The sequence below is a fragment of the Trichoderma citrinoviride genome (genome assembly GCF_003025115.1).
Source record: "Trichoderma citrinoviride strain TUCIM 6016 unplaced genomic scaffold BBK36scaffold_11, whole genome shotgun sequence".
NCBI classification, from domain to species: domain Eukaryota; kingdom Fungi; phylum Ascomycota; class Sordariomycetes; order Hypocreales; family Hypocreaceae; genus Trichoderma; species Trichoderma citrinoviride.
Genome location: NW_020194719.1, coordinates 705244 through 731403, shown reverse-complemented (window position 1 = coordinate 731403; position 26160 = coordinate 705244). Strand labels below are relative to the sequence as shown.

At 54.2% G+C, this 26160-nt stretch overlaps 8 protein-coding genes across 8 annotated transcripts in view; 3 read left to right on the top strand and 5 right to left on the bottom strand.

The window, feature by feature from the left end:
* Positions 1 to 2594: 2594 nt before the first annotated feature.
* On the bottom strand, positions 2595 to 2840 carry BBK36DRAFT_1088027 (hypothetical protein; the record flags this gene model as incomplete). Its single annotated transcript, XM_024888982.1, has 1 exon — positions 2595 to 2840. A coding segment is annotated over one exon (246 nt), but the record flags the coding sequence as incomplete, so codon positions are not given.
* Positions 2841 to 6111: 3271 nt separating this feature from the next.
* Positions 6112 to 6496, top strand: BBK36DRAFT_1178762 (hypothetical protein). The gene has a single exon (XM_024896148.1). The coding sequence runs from the start codon at positions 6173 to 6175 to the stop codon at positions 6467 to 6469; it is 297 nt and encodes a 98-aa protein (XP_024747568.1). The 5' UTR covers positions 6112 to 6172; the 3' UTR covers positions 6470 to 6496.
* A 1321-nt stretch (positions 6497 to 7817) lies between these two features.
* Positions 7818 to 10556, bottom strand: BBK36DRAFT_1170821 (hypothetical protein; the record flags this gene model as incomplete). Its single annotated transcript, XM_024895495.1, has 3 exons — positions 7818 to 9860; positions 9921 to 10356; positions 10417 to 10556. 3 exons carry the CDS (start codon positions 10554 to 10556, stop codon positions 7818 to 7820), a joined length of 2619 nt encoding a protein of 872 aa, XP_024747567.1.
* A 566-nt stretch (positions 10557 to 11122) lies between these two features.
* On the top strand, positions 11123 to 12699 carry BBK36DRAFT_1178753 (hypothetical protein; the record flags this gene model as incomplete). The annotated part of the gene is made up of 4 exons (XM_024896147.1): positions 11123 to 11370; positions 11470 to 11777; positions 11823 to 11928; positions 11987 to 12699. The coding sequence occupies exons 1-4, from the start codon at positions 11139 to 11141 to the stop codon at positions 12697 to 12699; spliced, it is 1359 nt and encodes a 452-aa protein (XP_024747566.1). The 5' UTR covers positions 11123 to 11138.
* Positions 12700 to 17295: 4596 nt separating this feature from the next.
* BBK36DRAFT_1123992 (camp-dependent protein kinase regulatory subunit) lies at positions 17296 to 18755 on the top strand (the record flags this gene model as incomplete). The annotated part of the gene is made up of 2 exons (XM_024891122.1): positions 17296 to 17964; positions 18060 to 18755. 2 exons carry the CDS (start codon positions 17296 to 17298, stop codon positions 18753 to 18755), a joined length of 1365 nt encoding a protein of 454 aa, XP_024747565.1.
* Positions 18756 to 19551: 796 nt separating this feature from the next.
* BBK36DRAFT_6571 (hypothetical protein) lies at positions 19552 to 20325 on the bottom strand (the record flags this gene model as incomplete). The annotated part of the gene is made up of 2 exons (XM_024898447.1): positions 19552 to 20195; positions 20289 to 20325. 2 exons carry the CDS (start codon positions 20323 to 20325, stop codon positions 19552 to 19554), a joined length of 681 nt encoding a protein of 226 aa, XP_024747564.1.
* A 1727-nt stretch (positions 20326 to 22052) lies between these two features.
* BBK36DRAFT_1170817 (hypothetical protein) lies at positions 22053 to 23335 on the bottom strand (the record flags this gene model as incomplete). The annotated part of the gene is made up of 3 exons (XM_024895494.1): positions 22053 to 22275; positions 22338 to 22494; positions 23314 to 23335. 3 exons carry the CDS (start codon positions 23333 to 23335, stop codon positions 22053 to 22055), a joined length of 402 nt encoding a protein of 133 aa, XP_024747563.1.
* Positions 23336 to 25096: 1761 nt separating this feature from the next.
* The window catches only part of BBK36DRAFT_1124158 (hypothetical protein), a gene marked incomplete at both ends in the record, with an annotated part of 1271 nt that continues 207 nt past the window's right edge, over positions 25097 to 26160 (bottom strand). Inside the window, 3 exons of the mRNA XM_024891137.1 lie at positions 25097 to 25429; positions 25535 to 25861; positions 25907 to 26112. Of these exons, the coding sequence (XP_024747562.1) occupies positions 25097 to 25429; positions 25535 to 25861; positions 25907 to 26112 (866 nt within the window). The remainder of the gene's footprint in view (positions 25430 to 25534; positions 25862 to 25906; positions 26113 to 26160) is intronic.

Here is a 26160-nt window from a genome sequence, read left to right as displayed (position 1 = left end):
CGAATTGATGAGGAAGTTGCAATGTTGGGAAACTCAAAAAAATGGAAAAATGAAGAAAGAGCAAGGAGTGTGCAATTGCCTCGACAACGGAATTTGCCAAGCGCCAGAAATCGATTCCTGGTCGACGCGACCCGCAGACGCGGTACGAAGTCGGGTGTACTACTACTGACACCACGACGCGGTTTTTTCGGGAGTATTTTTTGGCACGAGCTTAGATCGCACATGGGGGGTTTGCAGGCGCGTAAAGTGGCGGCCCCTCCCCCACATTGACGATTTGTTTGTATTTTGAGGCTCGAGATGCATTCATTTTCTAGCCTTTGATACCTTATTAAAGCATGTATGAATCACTTATTATGTTCCATGGCACTTCAGTCTCGCGTATGTGGATTCACAGAAATAGCTGATGTCATTTCGCTCGTAAGGCGTTTATGTGCTGTTGATGCGCTACCAGCATCAGAAGCTGCTAAAGATGTGTAAGCCCACCAACATCACCAAATGTGGCTCAACTACAAGGCGATGCAGTGTTTTAGCAGTGCATGCAGTATCCTCTAAAAGTATATATATATATATATATATATAAGACTGATATCTGCCGGCTAGATCTTTCAGATGGCTTCACTGTTACTCAAAATGCCGAGGAGTACCTATAGTACATATAGTACCTTTGAGGACAGGCTGTTCATGTAAGTCGTCACGTACTATATCTTCCGAGAAGAGATAACCGTAAGAACCAGAAAGGAAGGATGTGTGATAACTCGGTGCCGAAAACACCGAGAGCGAGAAGATCACGCTAAGTTACATAAAGTAATTCACAGCGATTGTCCATAAGCTTCTTCCGACGACAAGAGGAACAGCAAAACTCTCGATCGCCAAGGACACACTGGCTCCATGTTCTGCAGTGCAAAAACAACGCTTCCATGGGCTTCAAATTCGCACATATGCGCATTGTGACTCGTTTATCTGGCATTTCGTTATATACTGCGAAAATGGCGAGGGCGAAACTGCATCAAGGATGATATACCCTCTACATCCTCCAATAACCCAGATTTCGTGATTGAAACGCTCCTAGAAACTATAAGAACATCGTGGGCCAGCAGAACTATAGTAAGAAGAAAGGTGCAAAATATGATGACCACTGCGGACGTTGTATGACACCAGCCACACTTGTACTGTGAGCAGTTGTATTGCAAAAGCAATAGTTTGTATACTGCAAATGCTGCCGTCACATAGAAAAGCTACCTTGGATAGGATGTCATATAACAAAGAACCATTGCATATAAGCCATGATAACATCCTGGATCGCTCTCAGCACCTTGTGAAGTCACACCGCACACACAATGGCACTCATCGCCGCAACAAGCGAAATGGGTTTCGGTTTCCTGGGAGCCCTTATCATAGAACCATGACCATCATGCCAGACCACAGAGCTCCGAGCACACAAGTGATGCCCCCCCAAATAGAACATCGCCGAAGCAGAATCATGCTCATTCAATATAATACTACTACCACAGAAATATGCTGACAGAGCCTCATCGCAATCGCAATCTGGCTCTAGAATCTGCGTCTCTTGCATAACCCCGAGCGTCGTACCACCTTCATCAGACCGGGCTGCATATGACGAATCATCACTCACCTCAATCTCCAGAAGCTTCCATTATATCGTGCATCCGTCCCCATCATGCATCAATACTCTGTCACATACGTATACAACCCCGGCTAAATAAAGACGTCTGCTCGTACTCTCTGCACCGGTCAGAAACAGCTGCCCGTTGCCACACTCCGTCCCGGCCTCATCGCTAATGGCAATAGCGGCAGGCTTCCTCCCAAGCTGCGTCTCGTGTAAGCCAATGACGGTGGCAACGTCCCCGACTGATTGGGCGCATGCAGATTCCGTAGTTACATCCTCCTCACCAAGAAGGTGGCATCATATCCAATGGCCAAACTACGAGTACTCTGACCGCTCTTTATGAGTCAATCTCATCCAACTTGTCTTGTATCACTTCGAGGCTGAGCCATCGCTAGCTCCTTTCTGGTACGCATCGCGAAATTTGCACTTCTGCCGTGCTAGGCTTGCTATTGCCAGTAGCGAGAAAATCCAGGTGATACAGCATCAAGAAAAGTTTGATTACAGGAGGAGAACGACTCGACCAGATAATGATAATGAGCAGACAAAGACTCCTGACCCGTGAACCCGTAGCCCGCCGCCACTTGTACCTCGCTATCCGCCAAGTGCTGGCCTGGGCAAATGCAGGCAAATCCACTGTTTTTGTTTTGTGTTTCCACCCTTTGCCCAAGTTCCCACTGTATTTGACCATTAAACCCATGCCTGGACACCCAACTCCCAAGAGGCCGCCTCTTCAAATCTCGGAGGAGAGAGAGGCGGGGAGACAAGAAAAGGACCATCCATCTAAACCCTAAGTGAATGATAAACGAAGCGAAGGATTGATCATGCCGGGTCTGGCCCGACACACTGTGCATTTAGCTGTGCGCTGGGCACTTGGAAGTCCGATGGACAAGGCTGAAGGCAGTGTAACAGGACTCGGCCCCTTTCAGTGACAAGCTGGCGTGGGCCAGCGGTCGGCCCTGAAACTAACAGGGCTAGGCGGAGGAGGTGCTGGAACGGCGTAATCATCCTCAAGGATGCGATGGCCGGAAGTTGGAGATCTGTCGCCTTCCTTGGCCATGGCATTTTCAAAAGGAATGGCCGGTCGCTGGTGTCCTTTTAGCGGGCTAAGAGAACTGCTGAGCGTGGAGTAAAGGTCCTGGGACGTCGACAGCCGAATATTGGCTCGCTGGGAAGGCTTGATAGCAAAAGGCGCCGCGATCTGACTGCTTGACATGTTGTCGGTATTTTGTGGGGTATAATGTGTCGTGGGGGTTTAAAATGAGAATGGCGACGAGCTGGGTCGACGCAGGAGAGTTGGGCGATGAAGCTAGGATGGAAGAGTTAGCACTATAGAGGTCGACCGCGGGCGAGGGAGAGAGAGATGAGAGAACCAACATTTTCTTGGACCGGCAGATCTGTATCAAGGGTCGTTTGCAGCACGAAGAAATTCCTGTAGAATGGAGAAGTCTGTCGACGGCTCGATCAGATGCTCGTGGCGGATGAGAAATAGTCGCCGATAGAGAACAGCAGCACGGATAACGAACGGTATTCCGGTGCCAGAAGAAGAGAAAGAGCAAGACGGCGCCTCAGAACCCGTTGATATCTCAGCAGACAAGAACAAGGGCAATAATGGATTGCTGTGAGAGGAAAGGGGCCTTTGGAGCAAAGACCAGCTTAGGCGAGAGTATGAACTAGAAAAGGGATCTTGGCCTCTGTTTGTTTTTGGTCATCAACCGAGAAGGGCAGACAGGAGGAGAGGCTGAAATATAAAGCGAGCGGGCAGGTCAGTCGGGGATCGAGACCTAAACCATGGCAGGGAAAGATAATGGAACAGGAACAAGGAAAAGGGAAAAAAGAAAAAAAAGAAGGCATAGACGGAGGGGCGGAAGGGCGGTTGCCAGACGAGGAGGGCGTGTAAGAGCAGAGGAGCTGTTTGAAGGGGAGAGACGGGAGTTTTGGGGGGGTGCGGTTAGTAGTGGAAGCTTCGTGCTGGTACCGCCGTCTGTATAGTACCTTAGGTCGGCAACAGCCAATTCGCCCTCTTATGCAGTCGCAAAAGCAAAAAAGTACCTGGTCGGCGCTGGCAGAGTGTTGACGGGGTGCGACTCAGGCATGGGGGTCAGAACTCACCAGTTGGGGCGCACGAGAGACGCTCCGGGGAAACTCTTGAGAATCCGGGGATGCTGTGGCAAGCTGCATAAGGTAACATGGAGCTTGGGGGGTGTGTGCGAGGGTTAGTACGAGGTACAGTACGGGGCATGCAGTAGTACTAGCAGCAGTAATTCATCAATGGGAATTTCACTCCCAGCACCATCGCCGGCTTCAGGCATGTATTTAGTCGTGCTGTACCACCATCAATAGCGTTTCTGGACAGAGACGTGCTGTCCAGAGAACAAGTCGGACTCGTTTTCCGTGTCTCTACTGGCAATTTCGCCAGCCGTGGCATCAGCCACACAGGTACCAGGCACGAGAGAGCCCTTATGCCGAGAGTGCCACGGGGCGTGCGAGAAAGCAGAGCTTGGATGAGAAGCGGGAAAAGGGGGGGCGTGCGGCTGGGGAAGGCGGAAAAACAACCTTGATGACGCCCTGGATGAACAAGATCAAAGTTTGTGAACCAAAAATGCTGCCAACCCTCAGCTGCCTGGCAGGTACCAATACAACCACGGGCAGTACCATCGGCTCGTACCCCGAAGCTGGATCCCGAAATACCCCGTGAAGGCGTTATACTAACACCAACGCGCCTTCCATCGTGCGAGTGCCTTCCCGTTTGTCCTGGTTTCCGTGCTGTTCTGTGCCTTGGGCTGGCAGGCACAAACCTGGAGTTGCCCTGCCCTGTATTCCTCACGAAAGAACGCGCACTAAGCTGACCTTGGTAGCACCTCGTGTCTCCAGAAAGCTCTTCTCATCCCGTCATTTCAGCGCCCTTCTCTGTCTGATTCATGCCTGTACACGTCGCCAATGCCACTAATCAAACTGACACAGAACCACCTTGCGAAGAGTCCCAAGCGTTGGGCAAACGAAACCCGTCACGACCGGGATCTTCTCTGGACCGCACGCAGAAGCTGCTAGACTAGAGGAGTAGCCCCGGCGTTCCGATTAATTGGGAGATTTGGGGTATTGTGGGGACAAGACCGGCTTGCAGGGTTGCTGGTCGACAAGGGGGAGAAGCAGCGCAAGTGTCTGAGTGAGCGAGCCATGGGAGAGACAGAGCAATCGAAGCTTGCTGCTAGTGCGAGCGCTGCTGCTGGTGCTCGTACGAGAACAACTTGAGCTCGGCGGATTTCCTCGGGCGGTCTTTCTGGGGCCCTAGGCGACGCTTGGGCGGAGCGCAAAGGCACGGAATGTGGCCCTCCGTATGTTGCAAGATTCTTGTCGAGCTCGCACCAAGTACAGGTACCTTGAGGACTGACGGATCTCCTAGTGGACAAACAACTCGCGGCTCGAGCGTTGCCCTGCTGTTGGTACCGAGAATTCGAGCGCACAACGTGTTTCGTACGAGCAAGCAGGACGTGGCTCCTAACGGTGTATCAACGGAGGCCGAGGCAGACAACATGAGAGCGGACAGGCAGGCATCCCTCTCGTGCCCCCAACAACATCAACCCGCAGAGCAAGATCGCGCCAGGGACTTTGTACGATTCCATCCAAGAGCTGCGACAACACGAAGAGTCCTGGACAGCAAACGAGCGCCGATAGGGCACCCATCCATCCGCCCGAGGGCATTAATGCGTCTGCCGCCTAGACGCAAATTCACCCGATTGCTGCCGCCAGCCTGTTTGCCTCGAAAGTTACTTTCTCGTCTGAGGCAGCATCCATGTTCCCACTCGCTGGCGATGCTGCCCAGCGTAACCCGGGCCTGACGTGGCAAGCCGACAGATGAAGGGTGGCCGAATCCGCCGAACGAGTCTTCATCAATTATTATGACACGATTACCACTCATGGCCAGACCGAAAAGACGGGCCATGTAAGCACATTCATGTCATAATATCATCAGAAACGGTCGTCAGAGGCCTACGAGTATTACTTGCACATCCAGACGCTGCGTCGACCTCCATGACATGGCTCCACCATCTCCGGGCCCCCCTTACCCCGGCTTGCCTGATAATAGGGAGGAAAAGGGACCAGGGGAAGTTCCCACGGCTTCCCCGACGCTGACCATTTTTTTCTAGAATTCCTATGGAAGCTTCATATCGGGACAGTGCTGGGTACTCGTAGTAGTAGCACTGTACACGAGTAATGCCGGCCAGGCTTCGTTTTTTCCAATTACAGGCTACACTGGCGACGGCACCAGGTCTCCTGGCGGAATACTCATGTATGCATATAGGTAAAGGATCCTGGCTGCACCTCCTTTCTAGAAGATTACGACAGTCATGAGAGTCGGGGCCATCTGCTCGCGAATCGATTCATCTGCCAACTAATGTCGCCTGGTAGTCAAATGCGGCCAGGCTACCGCCTACTGTTGCTACTACAACTGGATTAGCTCAAGCGATGCGGCTCTGCAAGACACAATGTCCAGGTCGACGGACCTGCTCCCTCCCTGCGTACTACGGCCTCTCGTCGAAAGTCCATATGCTGTGCGCCAACACAACGCAATCAACCCTCTCAAGCTTGTTCGGTTTGTCAAGCAGATGTTGCGAATGTGGGCCAACAAAGACTAGCTGCTCATGGTCTTACTCAAATCGGGCCTCTTCTTTTTTCGCTATTGCACCTTGGATTGGCCATCTCTTGAGATCCTTGAGGATTGCACACTTGGTTTCAAGACAGCTGCCAGTTTTGGTGACCTCATGCTGTCAGCAAAGCAGGTTGAGCCGACTCCTTTCGAGACCTCTGTGCGTCTCACTCGGGTACTCATCCCTTCCGACCTGAACATATCGATAATACGGCCAAAAGCGCCGCCTCCTGAAGGATAGTCTATGAAGACCACATAAAATTTGGTGCAACATCAAGGACTGGCCGTATCGGATCGATTGGAGGAGCTCGTCCTGTTTTGCGCTGCTGCCAAGATGTCTAGCAGCTAGCAGCAAGCAGCAGCACGAACCGTGGAGCAGGATGCAGACTACCATCTACTATTGGACGAGTTGTCTTACTGTCTCACTTGCCTCTCATCAAGAGAGTCGCGATAGTTTTTCATTGGATTGACACTTGGACTATCGGCGATACTAGTGGTTGGCCTCTCAACTCCTCCCCCCCTATGGGTATTCGGCCTTTTGCGGTTACATGCGAGGTAGATTGGGATTCGTTCAACCATTGCTGCAGTAGGCTCTCTACCCCATGTCTTACCAAAGCTTCCCTGCGGATGAGCTATCATCATCCAAGGGGCCGAGTAGACAAGAGGTTTCCGATCTCATTGGCTGGACCAGATGGTCTGGAATGCTACGCACCCATAGAGTACTCGTCATCCAACTCAATATCCTGTCTCTACACATCGGCCACGAGCAAGATCTACTACTATCTCGAATCCCGATCCCCTCCCCCCTTTCTCCCCCCTTCTCCCTGCTCTATTCCGAACCAACAACACTTGGCGATGGGCACGAACATCCACCTTCTATGTAATGCCGTGGCATGTCTATGACATGGGAGGGCTACCATGCGGGTGTCATGTCGCACGCAGTGACTCTCTGCACCAATCTTGCACAAGGTGATCGCCCCGTAAACAGGCCCCATTTCTTGCATGAAGCACGGGGCTTTTATCGTGCATGCGCATCTAAGACACGGAACGCCAGGGGCCCAGATCAAGTTTTTTCGATCTGGGCGGTACATAGTCTAGGTAGGCGAGGCAAAGAAGGTACTACCTTACTAGACGGCCGCAATAAGCGAAGCCTGCGAAAGGACACGGGGAGAGGGAGACTCTGTAGATGGAGTGTTTCTCGTTATTCTCGAGCTAGTACTCGCTGCTACATGACAAGCCCTCTTCTTCTTCGAAACCGGAGCTGATATGGTTGACAAGTGTCGCACCGGCGCACCGAAGCTGGGAGGTCGGCACTTTCGTGCAAGGGCTCATTGAGTACTCTAGATGCAATCATAGAACATCATATCATGCCATCGTCACTCCTTGCACCCGAAACATCAAAGTTTGTTGAGTATCATCATGCATTTCCCTCCTCCCCCCTTGCTTTCAACATAAGTAGGTACTAGTACTTCGAGTAGACATACAAAGCGATAGTAGCGACTGGGTATCTGGGTTGGCCTCCACACTTCGTATAACTCAGTGACTTCATGCTGGGCCCTTTGACGAGCCCGTCAGTGCCGGACCAGAGGCAGAAGGAGCCGCGGCCGCCGCTGCTGCCCCTGCCGACACCGAGAGCGCCTTGGACCTCCTCCTCGACGGCAGGTACACGTCGTTGAAGTTCATGGCGACGCCCAGGAACCGCATGTCGACGTCGGGCTGGTACGCCAGGTCGCCCAGCAGAATCTGCAGCCTGTTGCGGAACGACGCGCCGAGGTGCCGCAGGCGTTCCTGCAGCGCGGGGAACTCGGACGGCACGCTGTTGTCCGAGGCTGCGAGGCCGCCGTCATCGTCGCGGCGCGTCATGTGGCGCAGCTCGGCCTCCTGTCGCCGGGTGTACTCTGAGCTGGTCCACCCGTACAGGCCGAGGACGGTGTCGCGGTAGTTGAGCATGGAGCGCAGGATCTCGCTGAGCTGGTCCAGATACGTCGTCTGGTCCCGGTTGTCGGAAGGGTGGTGGCGGAGTTTGGGCCCCAGCAGGCCCTTGTGCGTAATGTCTTCGAGGTAGCGCCTGTGCGCCTCAATCACGTCGTCGAGCGTGCAGTCTTCCTTGCGGATGCGCTTCTGCAGCTCCCCCCACGAGGACTCGATGACCTCGAACAGGATGTAGTACTGCAGCTGGCCCACGAAGTGAATCATCTCGGCGAGCACGCCTCGCGTTGACTTCCACGTCTGCACCACCGCCTGGTTGGGGCTCTGTAGCACTCGCCGAGATCCCGTCATGCACTCCCGCCACGTCGACAGAAGCACAAACTCGACCCGCTTGATCCGCCATAGGAAGTTGAACACCTTGAGATACTGCCGGTTGCCCCATTCGGTAACGACCACGTCCAGGGGCGCATCGATCTTGTACTCGAGGGTGAAGCAGTCCCAGCCAATGTCGCCGTGAGACAGCGTGAGCATTCGGGCGTCCAGCCGCCGCAGCACCTCGGGAGAGTCGTATTGGGCGTTTGAGCCGCGGATGGCATGCTCCAGCTGAGCTGTGAGAGTGTGCCGATACTGTGCGCCAGAAGGGCGATCCAGGTTCGCAGCAAGGGACTCCATGAGCAGGGCGATGAAGTCGCCCTTTCCCAGTAAGATGTAGTCTTTGAGGGCCTGGAGGTGGTGGAACAGACGGAACTTTGTCTCCATCAAGTCCATCAAGCGCTTCATAGTTGTCTTGTACGCCTCATCGATCCATACCTCGACAGTTGCCGTGTCGCCGTACCGAAGCTCCTTGGAAGCAGCCTTGGAGTATTCCTCGACCCACATCGAGTCGCCGCAGTTGTGACGGATAAAGTTGAGTGACTTGCCGATGAGGAAAATCTTCTGGGCAAATTCCTGCGAAATGATGCTCGGAATCATGTCCTGGGCCATCTCGTACTGGTCCTCCCAGACATTGCCCTTGACTCTCGCAGCCTCCTGATTAATGTTCTTCACCCTGACGAAGAATTCGAGTGACGGGTCCGACAGCTCTCCGTCATAGATCCAGTGGCGGAGGATGCCGTACCAAGGCCGAGTGAAGCTGCCCAACAGCCGCTCCGCAAACGCGGCGACCACGGGGTCTCCGTTGGAGGAAGCAAAGCTGTGTATCAGGGTAATAAGTTGGCCGCCCTTTTTCTCTTCAGACTCCTCGGCAATGAGAGTTAAGAGTCTCAGTCCCATTGTAGCCTCTCGCGTCCATACCACGCATCTTTTCAATGTGACGCCCGTCTTTCCAATCCCTCCTCTGGGTGCACTTTCGTCCAGGGAAGAAAGTGCCTTTCGGATCTGGCCCTCGAGGGTCGCGACCAATGTTAGATATGATCGTAGCTCGTTGCTAATCGCAGAGCGCAGGCTCTGAGCCAAAAGGCCATTGGCGGGGGTCTGGCAGAAGTTATGGAGGCGTCGATACAGCAACGAGGGCTCAGCCAGAGTGTGCAGAATCGATACGAGTGGTAGAGGAAGCGTAGCCGGAAGCTTCAGGACATCGTCTTTCGAAAAGGGCAGGGTCGTGGATGATACACCTTGTAGTGTGAATGGGAGATCCCGTAGAATGGCCGTCTCGGAAGGCTCGATTTCGGCGTAGTTGTTCGATAGCAGACTAGACCTGACTGACACATCTCTTCTCACGGGCTCGCTCTGGGGCTGTCTCTCGTCGGCGCCGCGCTTCGGTTCTCTGGGTGGTTGGTGTGCTGGCTTGTGCGGCAGCTCTTCGGCGGCGGGAGCATCTCTCATCTGTTCGTCCTCGATCCTTGCGAGAGGGATAGACTTGGAGCGGGCCCTAGCCCGCTTCTTGACTGCATCTCGCGCAACGGCCTCGCGATAGTTTGAGGAAGAGGGCTGGATTATGCTGAGGGGGGGAGGCGGGGCTCTAGGATCCGGGGAGTCGGCAAGAGCGTAGAGGAGATATAGGATTGCCCATTTTGACTTGAGCACTGGGAGCGCAAGCAGTCGGGAGTAGAGGTCTGAGAATCTGAGGGCGTGGGAGGGATTGCTCTGGATGAGCTTCCGTTTGATGTTGTCGGCGGCTCGGTCGACGTCCGATAAGATGTCGGGATCGGGGGGACTATGACAGATGGTTGTTGAGCAAGCCGAGCACTAACAGCTCTGCAGGAGACGGGCCTACTTGTTTATTATTGTCCTGACGAGCTCGTGGCTCAGGTTATACCGTGCCAGCCAAGAGTCCTGGCCTTCGTTTGGGCCTCTAGAGGGGACGATTTGGGTTATCAGATTGTCGAGGGCATTAGCGACGCGATCTGGTGCCATGGCTGCATTGTTGAGGCCACCGACGACTTGAAAAGAGAGTGAAGAATGCAACAAAAAGGGGGTGAAGAAGCAGTGACTTGAAGGGATATGTCGACAGAGAGGTAAGGTGAAGTCAAGTCAAGTCGAAGCGAGGAGGTGAGCCTTCTAAGGTATTGTCTCTCAACGCGCTGAAGAGACGCGCTGACGTCTAAAGAGTGGGATGTAGCTGCTGGGCTGTCTCGCCAACAACAAGGTAGCCGCAACCTGGGCTAGCGGCAAGCCTCCGCCCAACCAAGGGGTACCCGCTACCTCCGCCGCCGCGGTTGCGCTGCAAAGTACATGCCTCCGAATCCGTCACTCCTGCGGCAAAATTTCCGACTTCACTCCAACCAGCTCGACTCCTTCGCACCGCCCGCAAGCCAGAGCCACACAACGCACGCCATCAGCTTTGCGGCCTCACCATGCATTTTTCATCAAGATAACCGCACTGCCGCGATCGCATGGTGTCTCTGATCCCGCCTGCCGCCCCATGATCCTGCTCTCGCGTTGCGCGCCGCTCAACCGCCGCACGCGACAACGCCAGTCGACTCTCCGCGATCCGCGATGCCCGACATCGACCCCGCGGCCCTGAGCCGCCCGGCCGTCAGCGTTTCGACGCCTGTTTTATCGACAAAGTCGCTGACGCTCACGGCGCCGGGCTCCCAGAAGGCTGTCAAGACCAGCCAGATCATACCGTCTCGAATTGACCTTGAACCGCTCTATACCGCCCTCAAAGCCGCCATTAGCCCTGAGCAATGGCTGATATACAAAGAATCCACTACGGAATTCCTGACTGGTATGACTCTACAAACGATGATGACGGGGGGCTCCTATGGCGTCCCCCTTGCCTCTATCCATCATTGCCGGGCTGTATGCTTACCATGTGATATGACAGGCCGCCTCAACCAGGCCGAATACTCTAGTCGCATCGACCCGATACTGTCATCACCAACGGGCGAGAAGGACCACCTGCATAACCAGCTCATTGCTGCAATCTACGGCAATGTTACCCGGGAGATGCCCGACGCGGGCCTCGCGCCATGGGTCAGTGCTAACGACAAACCTACGGCGACGACAGGCAGCAAACCTGTGTCGGGTGACGCAGCAGAGCGCAGTGTCAAGGGAGAAGTGATGCAACTACCCGCCCGGGATCGACGGCGCATCAAGGAGCTCACACAAAACGAGGTTTGTTCTCATCAGCCTGTTGCTCTTTGGCAGCTGTCCCAGTCCTAACCGGCCTCCGAACAGTATGATCCTCACGAGAGCTTGGCAAACATGTTTACCGAGTCGCATCGGAAACCATCGGTGGCTGCCGACGTGCCTCCTAGCGCGGCCGGTGGCATCAATAACATGAGTACGTGGCTGACTCTCGACTCCTCTCCTCCTCTTCTCTCTCCTAACCTTGCTTCTAGACTTTGACTTGGAGATTCGGAAACGATATACACAACCTCTCGCCGTAGAATCCGGCGAGTTCCCCGATACTACGCAGATAGCGGGACGCATGCTTCCCTTCTGCTACGAGGCTGGGCTTGTCAATGGCCATGCATCGGATGCACCCCAGCTCATGTCCGTTGCTACCGAGACGTTCATAAAGGAAGTCTTGACGCAAATCTTCAGTCGCACCAGAAGCAACGGGCCTGGCGACTCTGGTAGCGCAGGCTACGGAGTGGGCACCACATGGATCCAGACGCACAAGTACAGTAAGCAGCTTCATCGCGAAGAAGATGCGGCTCAGAGAGGTGAAATCACCCGAGATAAGGCAGGGCTGTTGCCCATTGAGTCCAAGGCTGCCAGCGAGAGAGGTCCTCTGGGCATAGCAGATATGCGACTCGCCTTGGAAATGGCGGATTCCGGAATTTCACAATTCCCTATTGTCATAGCCCAGATCTTGTACGGGTACCGAGAGGGCGAGCTCGAGAACTGGACAGACTACACATGGGTCAATGGTGAACCGCCAGAACCGAGAGTCGAGGAAATCTTGACAAACGGTGAGGTAGAGCTAGCTAATGGCAAAGACCCTGATGCAATGGATGTCGACAACGAGACGTGGTGGGAAGGAGCAGAAACCACCGACATGGATATGCTGGATGGCGTCTTGGACTCTTGCCTGGCCGTTGGATCATGAAATCGAAAAGAAAACAGAAGACGAAAAGGGGGCGACACAAAGCAGCAGTTTGGCCACTTATTTGCTGCCGTTCTGAGCAGGAGACCTTGGCGGCAATTCCGAGCACTAGAGGCACCTCCCAAACGCGATAGAGGAAGGGTGGCCTTCTCCAGGTAAGCGGCTTTGGATAGATTAAGTGGCTGACAGGGCACCTATTCCGATGGGAGGCCAAGCACTTGACAGGACATCCACACATGAATAGAGTGGATGGGATCGCAATTGGGAAGCAGAGTTCAGCCTTGCTAGTGCTACAAGTACCGGTAGATGGGATGCTCTGGCACGAGGCTTTGGCTAACATTAGCAAGCCTGGATATAATCCTTTTTTTTTTTTTCTTTCTTCTTCTCATTACTCTCTTGTTTCTTTCTCTTTCCTTCTCTCCTTATTGCTCTGTACCATCTTATCACACGGTGGGGGTTTCAAACGGCGTTGCCGGGCTGCAACTATATTCACCACAGCGTTCTTCTTTTCAAGGCTAATGGGGGAGGGATACATGGTGTTTGATTTGCTCAGCTCTACGAATTGTGTTTTCAATATGGGAAGATACCCTAGTTGAAGGGGGGCAAAGGGCAAGATTGGACCGCAAAGCCGGACCATAATGTTTATACATACCTACGGACGGATTCTGATGCGCCGCAGAGGGAGCAGGCCGCTCAATCTTACGTGGGGAGAATCTATTGGCAGGGCAGCCGCGTTTCTGTTGGGCTGTCGGAGTCAGCGTCTTACCCATGATGCTGCTAATTGACAGGTGCCGAGCCGGAGACGGCGTTTATGCAAGAAATAGAAGCTCGCATGAGAATAGCTCTATATATAGCTTCTTTGCCCATCTATGGAAGTTATAAGGCGTGCGAGGCTCTGACTCAAGCTGCAGCAGTGTATACCTACTGTGCATTCATGGAAAGGTACTCGTAAGCACGTCTCGTAAAGGGCTGACGATTTGAGCTGGTGCAGAAAGAGGCAAAATTCCGGCCGTTTGCGATATCAGCTGCCTGCTCTTTTTGCCGAGGCGTGAATCCTCTAGGAGCTGAAAAGGGGATGAATCTGTAATATCTCGTACTTGTTCCTGAAACCCGTTTCGGTGGCCACCAAGGTACAACTACTCGTAAGCTGGAGGAAACACATTTGTTATCCATGGCAGGCAGACAATCTTCCCATTTTGCCACCAAAGGAGGGCACGACGTCAGTTGGAGGGCCGGCAGATGGCGGTACTTGGCGAGCCCGAGATTCTGAGACAGCCACGGGAGTGTTACAGATTTTGCAGGCAGAAAAAAGGGGGACGATTCACACTTAGAGACTACCTAGGTTGCCTAAAGTAGGTAGGAAATGCAACGTTTGGTCTTCTAAAACAGATGGGATGATGGTGAGAGAGAGAGAGAGAAAGAGAGAGGATTTGTCAGAGTCATGGCATGGCTGTTCGTTTGATTGTCTTTGGTCGAATCAAGAAAGTGTCTCCTGTCTAAAGGTCATCTCCGAAGGGGGACGAGGACAAAGAAGGTGTGTGTGGTTCTGGCACCAACTGGCTGACAAGGCCGCAAGCGGTAATACCGCGAATGAATGAATGAAAGAATCTTTCATTTTCTTCTACAATAATTCTTTTGTGACAGATCTATCGACGCCAGCTACGTGTATCTGTAGTGATTATTGTCTGGCTGTAATGAGTAATTGCCCAGCTTAATCTGTCCACCCCTGGAACCGATTCTATACACACCTTAATCTCTTGCGCGGTGCAATACGGAGCACCCCCGTGCCCACCAATGCCGTATGAATCACGAACCCCCTGCGCTTTTGGGACGCTCTGCTCAACGAATGCAGCCTTTTCCTTCCTTTTTCCATTTCCCTGGCCTGACACGTGCTCGATGTAGAGCACCGCAAGGAGCGCGAGAGGGGACGGCGATGCACGCTGCAATCCCTCAGGCCAGAAGATTGAGTGCTTACCAGTTGTTGCTTGTAAGACTGCGCGCTGCCCGAGGCAGTTGTTCCACGTCCCACTGGACAGGGCTGTTTTCTTCGAGTCTCTCTTTGCCTTCCAGCCGTCAAAGAAAAAAGGGACCAAATGAAAGAGAAGAACGAGATTCAAAATGTGGCTTGCCGGGTTGGGCATCCAGAGGCGTGGGAGGCCAGGGTCGCGGCCACTTAGAGCAGGGCGCGTGAGGCGTCCCGAAATGAGGACAACTTCGAATAGCACCACTGCCACGAGATGAAAGCCCATGCAAGTACGGGGTTTCCTTTTCGGCGAGCTACGTGTAATAGATACTAAGGTAGTGGTCACAATTTTTTTTTCCTCTGCGGTGCCGGACAGGGTCTGTATGAGGGTAAATTTTCTTTTTCTTTTTTTTTTCTTTTTTTCTTTTTCTTTCTTTGTCTTTGTTTCTTCTTGTCTGGTGCTTGAGATTGGGGCTGTCTGGCTTGTCCACCTGACGATGCGGGAAGAAAGAGTCCCCTACTCAACTGCTATGGAAAACGGGGGCCATTTCGTTTCATGCAGCCGTCACATGCTGAAGGAAACAAATTCAACGCCAGTTGGAGCCTAAACCGGCCCTGCACCTCATTCGCTACGGCGGCAGACGTCCGCTAGAAAAGGCGCCGGAGCTGAGCTGCGCCAGGCTGCGAGGACGCCCTGTAAGCCCTGCAGAAGAATGGGAGAGGAAAGGCCACAGAAGGGCTGGCGGAACAGCGCCGGAATGAATTCGGTGGGCAGAACAGAACAGAACAGGCAGTAGGGATCCAGCCAGCTAAGCCAGCGCCAGGGAAAGGGAAAGAGGGAGGGGTGGGGGCTGGCTTTGGGCAGGCGAGGGCCCGTGCGACGCTTCTAGAAAGCTTCCGCAGGCCCCTTGCTGCTTGTTCTTTCATTCTTTTGGGCTTCTCTGCGCTCCTTCCCATGCCTTTCCCTTGCGGCGTCCCCCACCTCTTGCTGCATTCACTCTAATTCTCTACCTAACTGTGAATGTATGGCGCCTTTGCTCAGCCAAATTCATCGACTGCTAGGTAGGTACGCCATTGCACTTTAAGCTTTTTCATGGCGGATTTCCATGGGTTTTCGTTACTGTGAAAGGACAGACAAAAATCGGAAAAGTGTGAACCGTTGCGTCGTGCTTCGCTTTCCACCCGCTAATTCTTGTCATTACGTAGACGGCTAAGGTAGCATGGGCGCTGGCTGACGGCTGCCTTGTAACGCTGAGCTGTTGGCTTGCGGGTGGCCACTGCCTCTTTCGCCCTCAACAAGCTCAGCCAAGCTGTGCTGCTCTTGCTCTTTCTTTCAGGTGCTGCTCTTGCCCCATCTCGGCGCCTGAGCAACTGCTGCCACCTGCCTGCTTCCTGCCAAAGCTGTAGAACCCAAAGCTGTGCTCCTCTCTCCTCCAACCAACTCCTCCAAACTTCTCCCTCCCATCATCATCCCTCAGAGTCCACACAGTTCACCAGCATCGCCACCGTCACCGCGAGCATCATTGATCATTGATCCGGGCACCGGCCCACCACAGACCTTCACCTTCTGGCTCGTCATCTTTTTCTCCCTTCCCTTTTCTACCTTCCCCACGCCCGTCCTTCCGCTTCGCCCTTCTAGGCTCGGCCCCTCTTTGTCGTGCCTTTTCGTTTGCCCGTCTTTTCGGTCGATCCAAACGGGCGCCTTTCTGGGTCCTGTGCTGTCCTGTCGCACGACCCCTCCTCCGTCCCCTCGTCTTCCTGCGTGCCTTTTCGCGCTATCGCCTCTCTGCTCTTTCATCTCCCTCATCTAATCTCGTCGAGCTCTGCCCGCAGCGTCCCGCATCCAGCTGCTGCACCGCTAAACTGCCGGTAGGTCCCAGCTTTTCCTTGTCTACGATTGCGCTTCTGTGTGCATCCTTTCCCTTTTTTTCTGCGCCAGACTGGGGGGTGTTTGTCCTCGGCTGGAGAGGTAGCGCGCTGGTGACGTTTTGGCCGCCACTTCTGCCCTTCCCCCCCTTACCGTGCTCCTTGGGCCTGTTGCAGAACAAAGGCGCTGCGTTTGTGCCTCGTTTGCCGCCGTCTCTGCAACCCCCAGCCTGGTCGGTTTGCCCACCATCGTCCTTTGCCTTTCATTTTCGCTCTGGTCATGCCCGTCCCAGCCCATCGCCATGCCGCCCGATCGGGTGCCAGGCAGCCCTTGTCCTTGTCCTGCCCTTCCTTCTAGTCGTTCGCATCTCGGCCTCCCCGGTACGACGCCGTCAAGGCCAGGCCTGGGGGGCGTGCCAAAATGCCCACGACTGATGCCCCTTGTCGATTGGCCCCTCCGTTTGAATTTCCCGTCAGTCTTGTCTGCGATGGCGGGCCACCCGGTTCTCACCCCCGGCCGCCTGGTAGCGTGCTGCTAATTCTCGTCGCGCAGCTGCGCGCATACAAAACGGCTCTGCCTCCCAGACCCGCTCCCGCGCAAGCTGTAGGTCCAACTCTCACTCCGGTCTTTACCTTTCGTCTACGCTCCTTCTCCGAGTTGCTTCTTCTTGTTCGAGTTTTACGTCATTTACCTGTTTGATCTCAGCCATCACCAAGCACTCATAGCACACAAAAGCACTCAAAGCGTTCACACACAACCTTCACTGGTCATGTCTCTGCCAGAAGCTTACCAACATGAGATTCAAGCTCTCAATCGGCAGGTTCTGCAGACCTGTCCGTCCGATATCCTCCAGTTCTGCGCCGACTTCTTCAACGCGCGACTAGCATCCGAACGAGCGGCGAGCCTCTCCATCTTCCGCGACCGAGGTACCCCCTCGCCACGATTCTCCCCCTCGCCCACTAGCCACTTTGCCATGATGTCTAGTCAATTCTCGAGCCCATTTGGGGCAAATAGCAACCCTTTTGGCGGGAGCACCTCGCCCATGGCCTCCAGTGTGATGCACAGCGTCGTGGAGGAGGAAGAAAACGACAATGACAACGATCACTTGGCCCCCGGTGGCCCCTTATTCTCAGGAGCCTTTGGCGGCGACGCATCTACCGAGGCTCCACCCACCATGAGAGCCCCCCCTAGCAATGACAGCTATCCGGCACAGTACAACTTTGGACGTCGGACGTCCGTTTCAGCAGAGTCTCTGAAGCCGAGCGCTGACAGCTATGACAACTGGACCCCTCCCTTTACCGAAAAGACGCCCGAGCAGATTGAGCGGCTCAAGCATGCCATTGAGGGAAATTTCCTCTTCAACCACTTGGACGATGAGCAGAGCGCACAAATTCTGGGCGCCCTCGTCGAGAAGCCGATTCCTGCCAGGGGCATCAAGGTAAGAGCACTTCCCGCCCCCCCAGATTAAATAAAGGACGCATCTTCCATGAAACCGCCCGCAACATTTTCGGTCGCTGACAGCGAAACAAACAGGTCATTAGCCAAGGAGACGCTGGCGACTACTTCTACGTGGTTGAGCGAGGCTCGTTCGACGTCTATGTCAACCCTTGTGGCTTCATCGAGCCTGGACCGGACGGACTGGGCAGCAAGGTTGGCAACATTCAGGCTGGCGGCTCCTTTGGTGAGCTCGCTCTCATGTACAATGCGCCCCGTGCGGCAACCATCATCTCTGCCGAAGGAAGCTGCACACTGTGGGCCTTGGACCGAGTGACATTCCGTCGCATCCTGATGGAGTCGACGTTTGCCCGGCGGCGCATGTACGAGAGCTTCTTGGAGGAAGTGCCCATTCTCTCTTCGCTCACCCCCTACGAACGATCCAAGATTGCCGATGCCCTCGAGACACAGAAGTTCGCGCCCGGCGACACCATCATCCACGAGGGCGATCCTGGCCACTCCTTCTACCTTCTCGAGAGTGGCGAGGCAGCTGCCTACAAGGGAGATGAAAAGGTGCTGTCCTACAACAAGGGTGACTTCTTTGGCGAACTGGCACTGCTCAATGATGCTCCGCGAGCCGCTAGTGTCGTGGCTATTACGGACGTCAAGGTGGCTACGCTGGGCAAGAACGCATTCCAACGACTCCTCGGCCCCGTCGAAGGTCTCCTGCGGAGGACAAGATACCAAGGAGTCAAGACGGGTGTCGAGGAGATGGACCCCCTGCAGCAGGAGTAAGCTGCCCAACGGACAAACGTAGCACAATTATGCGTACGTTTTGTGTCGTTTTACAAGGTGTATAATGTCTGCACGGAATAAGTTTAGGGGGTGGTGATGACGCTGGCAGTTTTAAAGAGGCAGGATTTTTTGGACATGAAAAGGCTACCGACCATAGATGGGCTCTACAGATCGGTTCTACGGAGGTGACGGGAGCGGGCTGGGGCATTGGCAAAGGGTTGCATTTTTACATTGGCCGATTGCGATATCGTGCAAACGACTACTCGCTCTATCGGAGGCCCTATGTAACGGGCACGGCTTACCGGCGTTTTCGGGATACTCTATGTGTTTTCTCTCTTGCTTTTTCCTTTTACTCCTACATCTCACCCTCGCTCTTTACTCCCTTTGAGACATGTCTAGTTGAGCAGATACCTTGATTGATACCGTTATCAATGCAACTAATATCTCTTAAGGGAGGATCCGGGGTGATTGGTTGTTTGATACCGCCGTAATTCCCCTCTGCACCTACTTTCTTTATTCATAGCAGGAAAAGAGTATATCATACTTTATATTGAGGCTGTCGGCTGTGCGATGATTTATCACAGTTATAACTAATCGAAACTGTTACGCCAGCAGTGCCCGTGTCTTGTAGCTGTAGTCCATGAATCCCCGTCATCTGTCGACCTAGCCTTGAAGAAATCTATGTAGGGATAATTGAAATAAGTGGGATAGGTGGCGGAGATTTGTAGGCTGAAATCCGCTCTATTAAAACGTTGAAAAGAGAGAGAGGAAAGAAAACGATGGTAGATTCTTGTCGTCATGACTGAGAAGGCTGCTCGGCGGCGGCGGCCCTGCTCCTCAACTCGTGCCGGATCTGTTCCCTGAGCTCCTGGACGGCGATTTCCGTCTCGAGGACCCTCCCGACGCCCTCTCGCCAATTCTGCTCCAGCGTCTGCATCTCGGCCTTTACGTCGGTCTGGCGGGCGGCGCGGGCGGCGTTGACGAGGTCAATGTCGCGCTTCGTGGCGGCGAGGTCGCGCTCGAGGGAGCGGAGCTCGGCCTCGAGGTGGTAGTTTGCGAGGAGCCACGCGTTGCGGCCGTGGGCGTCGAGCAGGGCGAGGTTCTGGGCGCGGGAGGCGAGGTAGGAGGCGGACACGAAGGCGTTTTGGAGGGCTCGGCGCGTGGCCTCGTGGTGGGCGGTCTTGTCTGAAGAGTCGGATGAGGAGGATGAGGGTTCGGGGAGTTCCTGGGCTTCGTAGCGGGAGAGGTCGAGGGGTGGGGGGGGCTGGGAGGAGGATATGCGGGAGAGTTGGGCGGCTATGGCGGGCGAGAAGGAGGGTTCTTGGAGGGGTGGGAGTTGTTGTTGTTGCGAGGAGGATGATGGGGAGGAGGAGGATTGTTCGGAGGCGATGAGGGCGCGGGCGGCGGCGAGGGCTTCTGGGGTGGGTTCGGGATCGATGTCTGTTGGGGTTGGAGTGATTGTGTTAGCGATTAACTTTGCTACGGGCTGTTGATGGAAGGCCTCTTGGGTTGATGTCGAGGTTTGAAACGTACATGGAAGGGATTCGTGGTAGGCTGGAGCGACGGCCATTGTGTGCGACTCTTTTTTCTTTTTCTTTTTCTCTCGACTTGGTTGTATTTGTCGTAGAAGAGCGTAATTATTTGTTGAAGAAGAATTTACAACTGGATGGGCGAAGTTGACCTGGCTGGGGTTCGGAGTTGGCTCGTTCGTTGAGTGTCGCAAGGCTGAAAGAAGTCGTACTTCGCGATTGTCGCGCTTTTCTCTTGTTGCGTCTTCCTGAATGGCTACCGCGAGCCCAGAAAGCGAAGAAATTTATCAACGAGCTTTGAAATCAAGCGATGGACTTTGTCGCTTTTGAAAATTTCGCGTGGATTCAAAAGCGATGAGTTGGTTCCTTCAGTCAAGCTTTCGGTTATATTGAAAGACAAAAGATGGATTGCTAAGAAAAAGCAGCAATTCTCAGCGCTTGCGCCAAACCACTGACGACCAGCACGTGTTTTCCCACCCAACAAGCGCAACGCAAGGCTGAACAAGCCCATTGCCCATCTGGCTGGCTTATCTAATCAGCTACATACATAACCTACAATTCCAAGCCAACAGAGAAAGCGGTCTAGCGTTCATTTTTCCGGCAGGTAGCCTTTGACCACACTGGAATTCCTTGGTCTGTGCTGCCGACGCACGGGCCAGGTACCACTTAAAATTGGGGGGCCGAAGAGAGAACTCGGGAGCTGTCCAAATTCCGGGGGTTGCGGAGACACACATGGAAGTGGAAGATGGCATGGAAACTTGATGGGGTTTCTCGATGAGGGAGGACGAGCGGTATCGATAGTAGAGTCACTGCATGGAAGGCTTTCCGTGAATCAACGCCACGACAAACCTTTGTTTGAACTTTTATATAAGCGTTGACGCATTGAAGGAACGGAAGCAATTGGTGACGAAAAGGGCCGCCTGAGTGGTCTGCAGTACAGTACAGTATTTTGGATGGCATCATATCTCCCCCCAGCCGCCAGACGTCAGAGCTCTTCCCGGAGCCCATTGCTATCTAGACTATTAACCACAAGTACATACGAAGGAGAGCATACTGTAGTATTGAGCTGCCGATACATTCCCTCATTCACCCATAGATCTGCAGCCCCTTCGTGGGCTATTCGAACCTCGCATTTACCCAGAGCGGGGTACGCTGTCGTTATCGGCCACCACCGACACGGTCTGTTCTGTTCTGGCACGGTCGAGGCACAGTCTCGGCTCGTTCAGGTAAGACCTTGCGTGTCCCGCCTGAGAAGACCGAGTGAGCATTGGTAAATGACTCGCAAGATCATCTCCTAGCTATCCGTATGAAACTGTTGAGGGCGAGAGGTTGGGGGGAAGCACATCATCGACACACTGTATCTGTGCAAGCAGAGCTACAAATCATCACGAAAGAGCACAACTTGAAGTCCTCGTAAAATGTTACACGGCTTTGATTGGATCTATCTGAGAGACCGAGCCTTCATGTGGTAGTAAAAGAAAAGAGCAATGTCATATCGTACAATAATACATGTCCTTCGCCGGCAAAGCAACGTCACGGCGGGCATGTATCATAACTTTGGCCGCAGATGAGTGCCGTCATGTCCAGTTCCTGGATGCCAAGTCCCACTTCCAGTCCTTCCTAATGAGGAAAAGGAAATTAAAAGAAAAAGGTCCCCCAGAGCTAAAGTAAATATGAATCATCATGTAATAGTGGGAGGCTTCAAGACAGATCCAGGATATGGCAGGACGGATGGCAGCGTCTCTGGGCGCGAGACAGCTTGTCTCGTCTAGACGGAGTGAACACTCTCGGCGGAGTCCGTCTTGGAGAGGTCATCGCCGTTGTCCTCATCCATAGGTCCGTGGACGGACTCTTCAAAGAGAGGGTCAGGCTCGTTCACCTCAAACTTGGTCTTGAAGTCGGAAAGGTTGTGGTGGGAAAAGCTGTTGGAGCGGCGACGGGCATTGGTGAAGCGGAAGCCTTCATCCACGACTTCCTCGCCGGCGGTTCCCCTGTGAGGTTTGTGTTAGAAAACCTAGAGGTATGGTGAGGGAGGGTAGAGTTCAAGACATACCAGTTGCCCTTACCAGAGCCGTCCTTCTTGATCTTCTTGGGATCCGTGTCCACGAAGCCGTTCTTGGCAAAGAAGCGCGGCAAGTTATCTGTTGGAGAGACGCTGCCGTCGGCAATGCCCTTGTGGTCACGGTCGTTGTACTTGTGAGAACGAGTCACTGAGAATCACGGTGTTAGTTCATCAGGATCATCAGGATCATCATGAGCATCATGGGCATCAATGGGCATGGGCATGGGCTCTGCGCTGACTCTTTGGGATTGAGTTCTGATGGAAGAGGTCCTGATAGTTGACCTCTGGTGTTGCTTGTTGTAGTGTGTAGTGTAGACGTATATGGCCGTGCTGGGTGTGAGAGGGGCGAAGAGGATGATGGCAAGCCAGAGACAGTGCCAATGCAACACGCAAGAGCGAAGAGTGATACAGATGCGGGGGTGCGTAACTGCAGCTGGACAAACTTACTTTTGACGGATGGATGGCGAGAGGCGACAAAACGAGGGCTAGGCGCAGAAGGGGTAAGACGGAGGTCGAGCGGGGGAAGATGAATTGGCCGGAGGGAGACGGTCTGTTGTGTCGAGGAGGCAGAGTTGGAGTAAGGGTGAGGAGGCGTTGCCGGAAGGGGTGTTGCGTGTGTCCGGGCTGGCTTGTCAGAAGATGGAAGAGGTGAATTGAGTCGACGAGATGATGTGAGTGTGAGTGTGTGTGTGTGTTATCGGGTTTGTTCTTGTTCTTGTGTGTGAAGTGATTCAGAGACGAAGGATGATTGATTGCTTATAAGGATGAGACGCGGAGAAAGGTCGAGAGCAGAGCAACAGACATGCTGGGCCCTTTGGGCTTTTGTAGCATTGTACTCGTGTCACCAGGAGTCACGCGAGAAGCTTCTTGGGGGTGGCGCCAACAGACGCAAGACGCAGGAAGCAGGACGGGCCAATCACCAGAAGGAGCGCCCAACGGTGAAGCAAGGGCTGGAGGCTGGAGTGACTTTGGGCGGGAATCTGCTGCATTGATTGACTCGAAATTGGAGAAGCCAATTGTGGTCCGTCCGTCTGCTGTTCTGTGTGGCTCTCATCTGATCTGCTCTGCTCTGAGGGGCGTGCAATTGAGCATGGAAGTTGAGGTACGCAACGTAATCACTCGTAGTCGCACTGTATGACTCGTACCCCTACGGAGAATTGGGGAAGAACTGGGAGGAATCGGGGGACGTTCAGGGCAGTTGCAACCAGCGGAAGCAGCAGTTGAGCTCGACGTTCCGGGCAGTTGGCATCAATCGCCGGACGGTCGCGGTACCAGCAAATGACGTGAATAGACCTGCAAAACCCAGGTACCGCCCATGTACTGCTGGTTCTGGATCGACTCCGTGCGTGCTTGCCCAGAATCGTCGGGTGGTGGCTCAATAGCATCATCTATCGCGTGACCTGACGCAACATGTCATTCCGCACTCCATACTGTGCACGCCGCGATAAACGGCTATTGTGTACCTCCCAGGCACCACTGAGGTGAATGGAGCTCTCCTCCTATTTTTGGTGGGATTTTGCCGTCCCCATCGATTTTGCGGCTCCATTGCCATTTCTCTCCTTTTCTCTCCGTTTCTCGTGTCCAATTGCTGTGTTCGTGTTCCGTCCCTTTCGTGCCTCTTCCAACTCGTTCCAATTGCGGCCAATTGACTTTTGTCCACCTCGGCCGATGCGCTACTGCAATTCGTACTGTACGTACGAGTACCTACATGCACCGCCCGCTTGCGGCACTTGCTTTGGCCCTGTTCTGGACCCCTACCTAGCTGTAGCTGGCCCCGTTTACCCCAGACTTTAGTGACGCTCTGGAGTGGATTGCTTCTGTGTGCTCGGTACAGTACCTGGGTACGGTGTGGCCGGTGAGACATTCGCAGCAGGGCGGGGTACGGTGTACTTCTCTTGGGTTCGCATGCAGAGTCCATTATCAAAAATGCTCCGGTGATTGATAGTGGCAAACTGCTCCGGAATACGGAGTGCGGCACAGTATGACTATCAGCTTGCATTCTCACCATTTCCTATGGAGCGTCTCTGCAAGAGTCATCACGGCATCGGCAGCCGGCCTCCGGCATGTCTCTCGATCTCGGCGGGGATTTCCTCATCGTCTGCCACCATCTCGACATTCTGGACGGAGCGCCGGCCTCGCCGTGGCAAATAGTCGCAGCCCCTCCGAGTGTCAGTGCTTCCGGGTCCGGATGGCGACATTGGCGATTGAAATGCAAGACATGGGCCAAACAACAAGCTGGAGCTCACTAGTCGAGACCCCACTGGGTCCCTGGCTGCTTAGGAGTCATCCTCGGCCATGGCCACGTTCTGGACAGGAGGATAAGGACACGTTTGGTTGAACGGTAGTCTTTTCTTTGCGGTTCTGTCATCGTCACCTTTCCGAAGTCGCTGCAGGGAGGCAGTTTGGCAGTGGAGAGGTGGCAATGGCATGTTGGAGCCACCTGAGCTGTGATATCGCTGACACGGCGCCCAGATACCGACGGTTCTAGTAGTATCTACGGCTCCATACGAGTACGAGGCCATCATGATGGAACCCATTCTCCCCAGCTGATGCTGATGCGGGAAACGGGGACCCATGGTCATGGCCAAGACGGCCATCAGTTGACGTGAGGCATCGGCCCGCTGAAGCGTCCAATGGGGTTCCTACCGCATTCTCATCGCAGAGGTCTAGTCCTTGCCAAGATGTAAGACGTACAGTCCAGATGCAGAGCAGTCTCGGATAAGGAACCGAGCCCAACCCAAAAGACGCATCTACGAGCCAAGATAGTCATACACAGCCCGGCGCCAAAACGGGCGCTTCTTGTAATTCCCCAGCTTCTCGGGCATGCTCTGAATAGCTTCCAGGAGCAAAGGCCCGTTTCCCTCCCTCTTGATGTCCTCCAGAGATGTCAGATATGACCGCACGCAGAAGATGACGGCTTTGGTCTTGGGCAGGCGATTCAGCGTCTGATGCTCCACCCTGAGGTACGACGTGGATATATCGACGGCGTCTTCATCTTCGGGAAGGGCGTCGCCCTTTTCAGGGTAAAAGTTGTTTGCCCCGTCGAGACGGAAGAGTTCTGGGCCGTCGATTTGGAGACTCCACTGGAGAAGATGCCAGTTAGTTCATTGTGCCATTATAGCATAACAAGGCAAAAAAGAAAAACTGTGTAGAGCATAGACGAAGAGAGCATTGCAGCTTGAACTCACATTCATGCGTCCAATGTATTTCCCCGGCGAGAGCCGCTCCAAGTGCCGGTCCGCGCCCTTGGCAATCCTCTCCGTGTACCCAGGCACCGGCCGATGGATCTCCCTCATGGACATGCCGACCCTCGCAAAGCTCAGGAACCCGCCGGGAAAGCAGGCGACGTACCCTTGCAGCCGAATCTCCCCTTGCTCGTCCGGACACATGATGTAAAAGTCCTCCTCGACGCTCTCGCCCAGGTTCCGCAGCATCTCCGCGTGCGTGAGCTCCGCCGCGTCGAGCGAGTGCGACGTCCCCGTCGCCAGGTTGAGCAGCAGTTGCCGCCTCCTTTTCTTGGAGGATCCTGATGATCCTCCCTCCTCCTCCTCCTCGACGACGATGATGCGGAACATGGTCGGGAACCGCTGCGGGAGGTGCTTTGCCATGACCTCTGTGTAGAGCTCCGCGATGGCCGGGTTAGCGACGGGGCTGGTGCCGAGGGCGTCGGCGGCGTGCTCGCGCATGATTGTGCGGCGCTGCTGGATGCGGTCGAGGTAGCCGCTGTCGATGCGGATCCAGTCGTCTCGTGGCATTTTCTTGACTCCTTGGGTAGTTGGTGAGAATGGGGGGTGCTTGAAAGCTGTTTTGGGGG

Bases quoted from the DNA above. Each gene is read 5' to 3' on its own strand.
- BBK36DRAFT_1178762 (XM_024896148.1), top strand. From the start codon at position 6,173: ATGCTGTGCGCCAACACAACGCAATCAACCCTCTCAAGCTTGTTCGGT.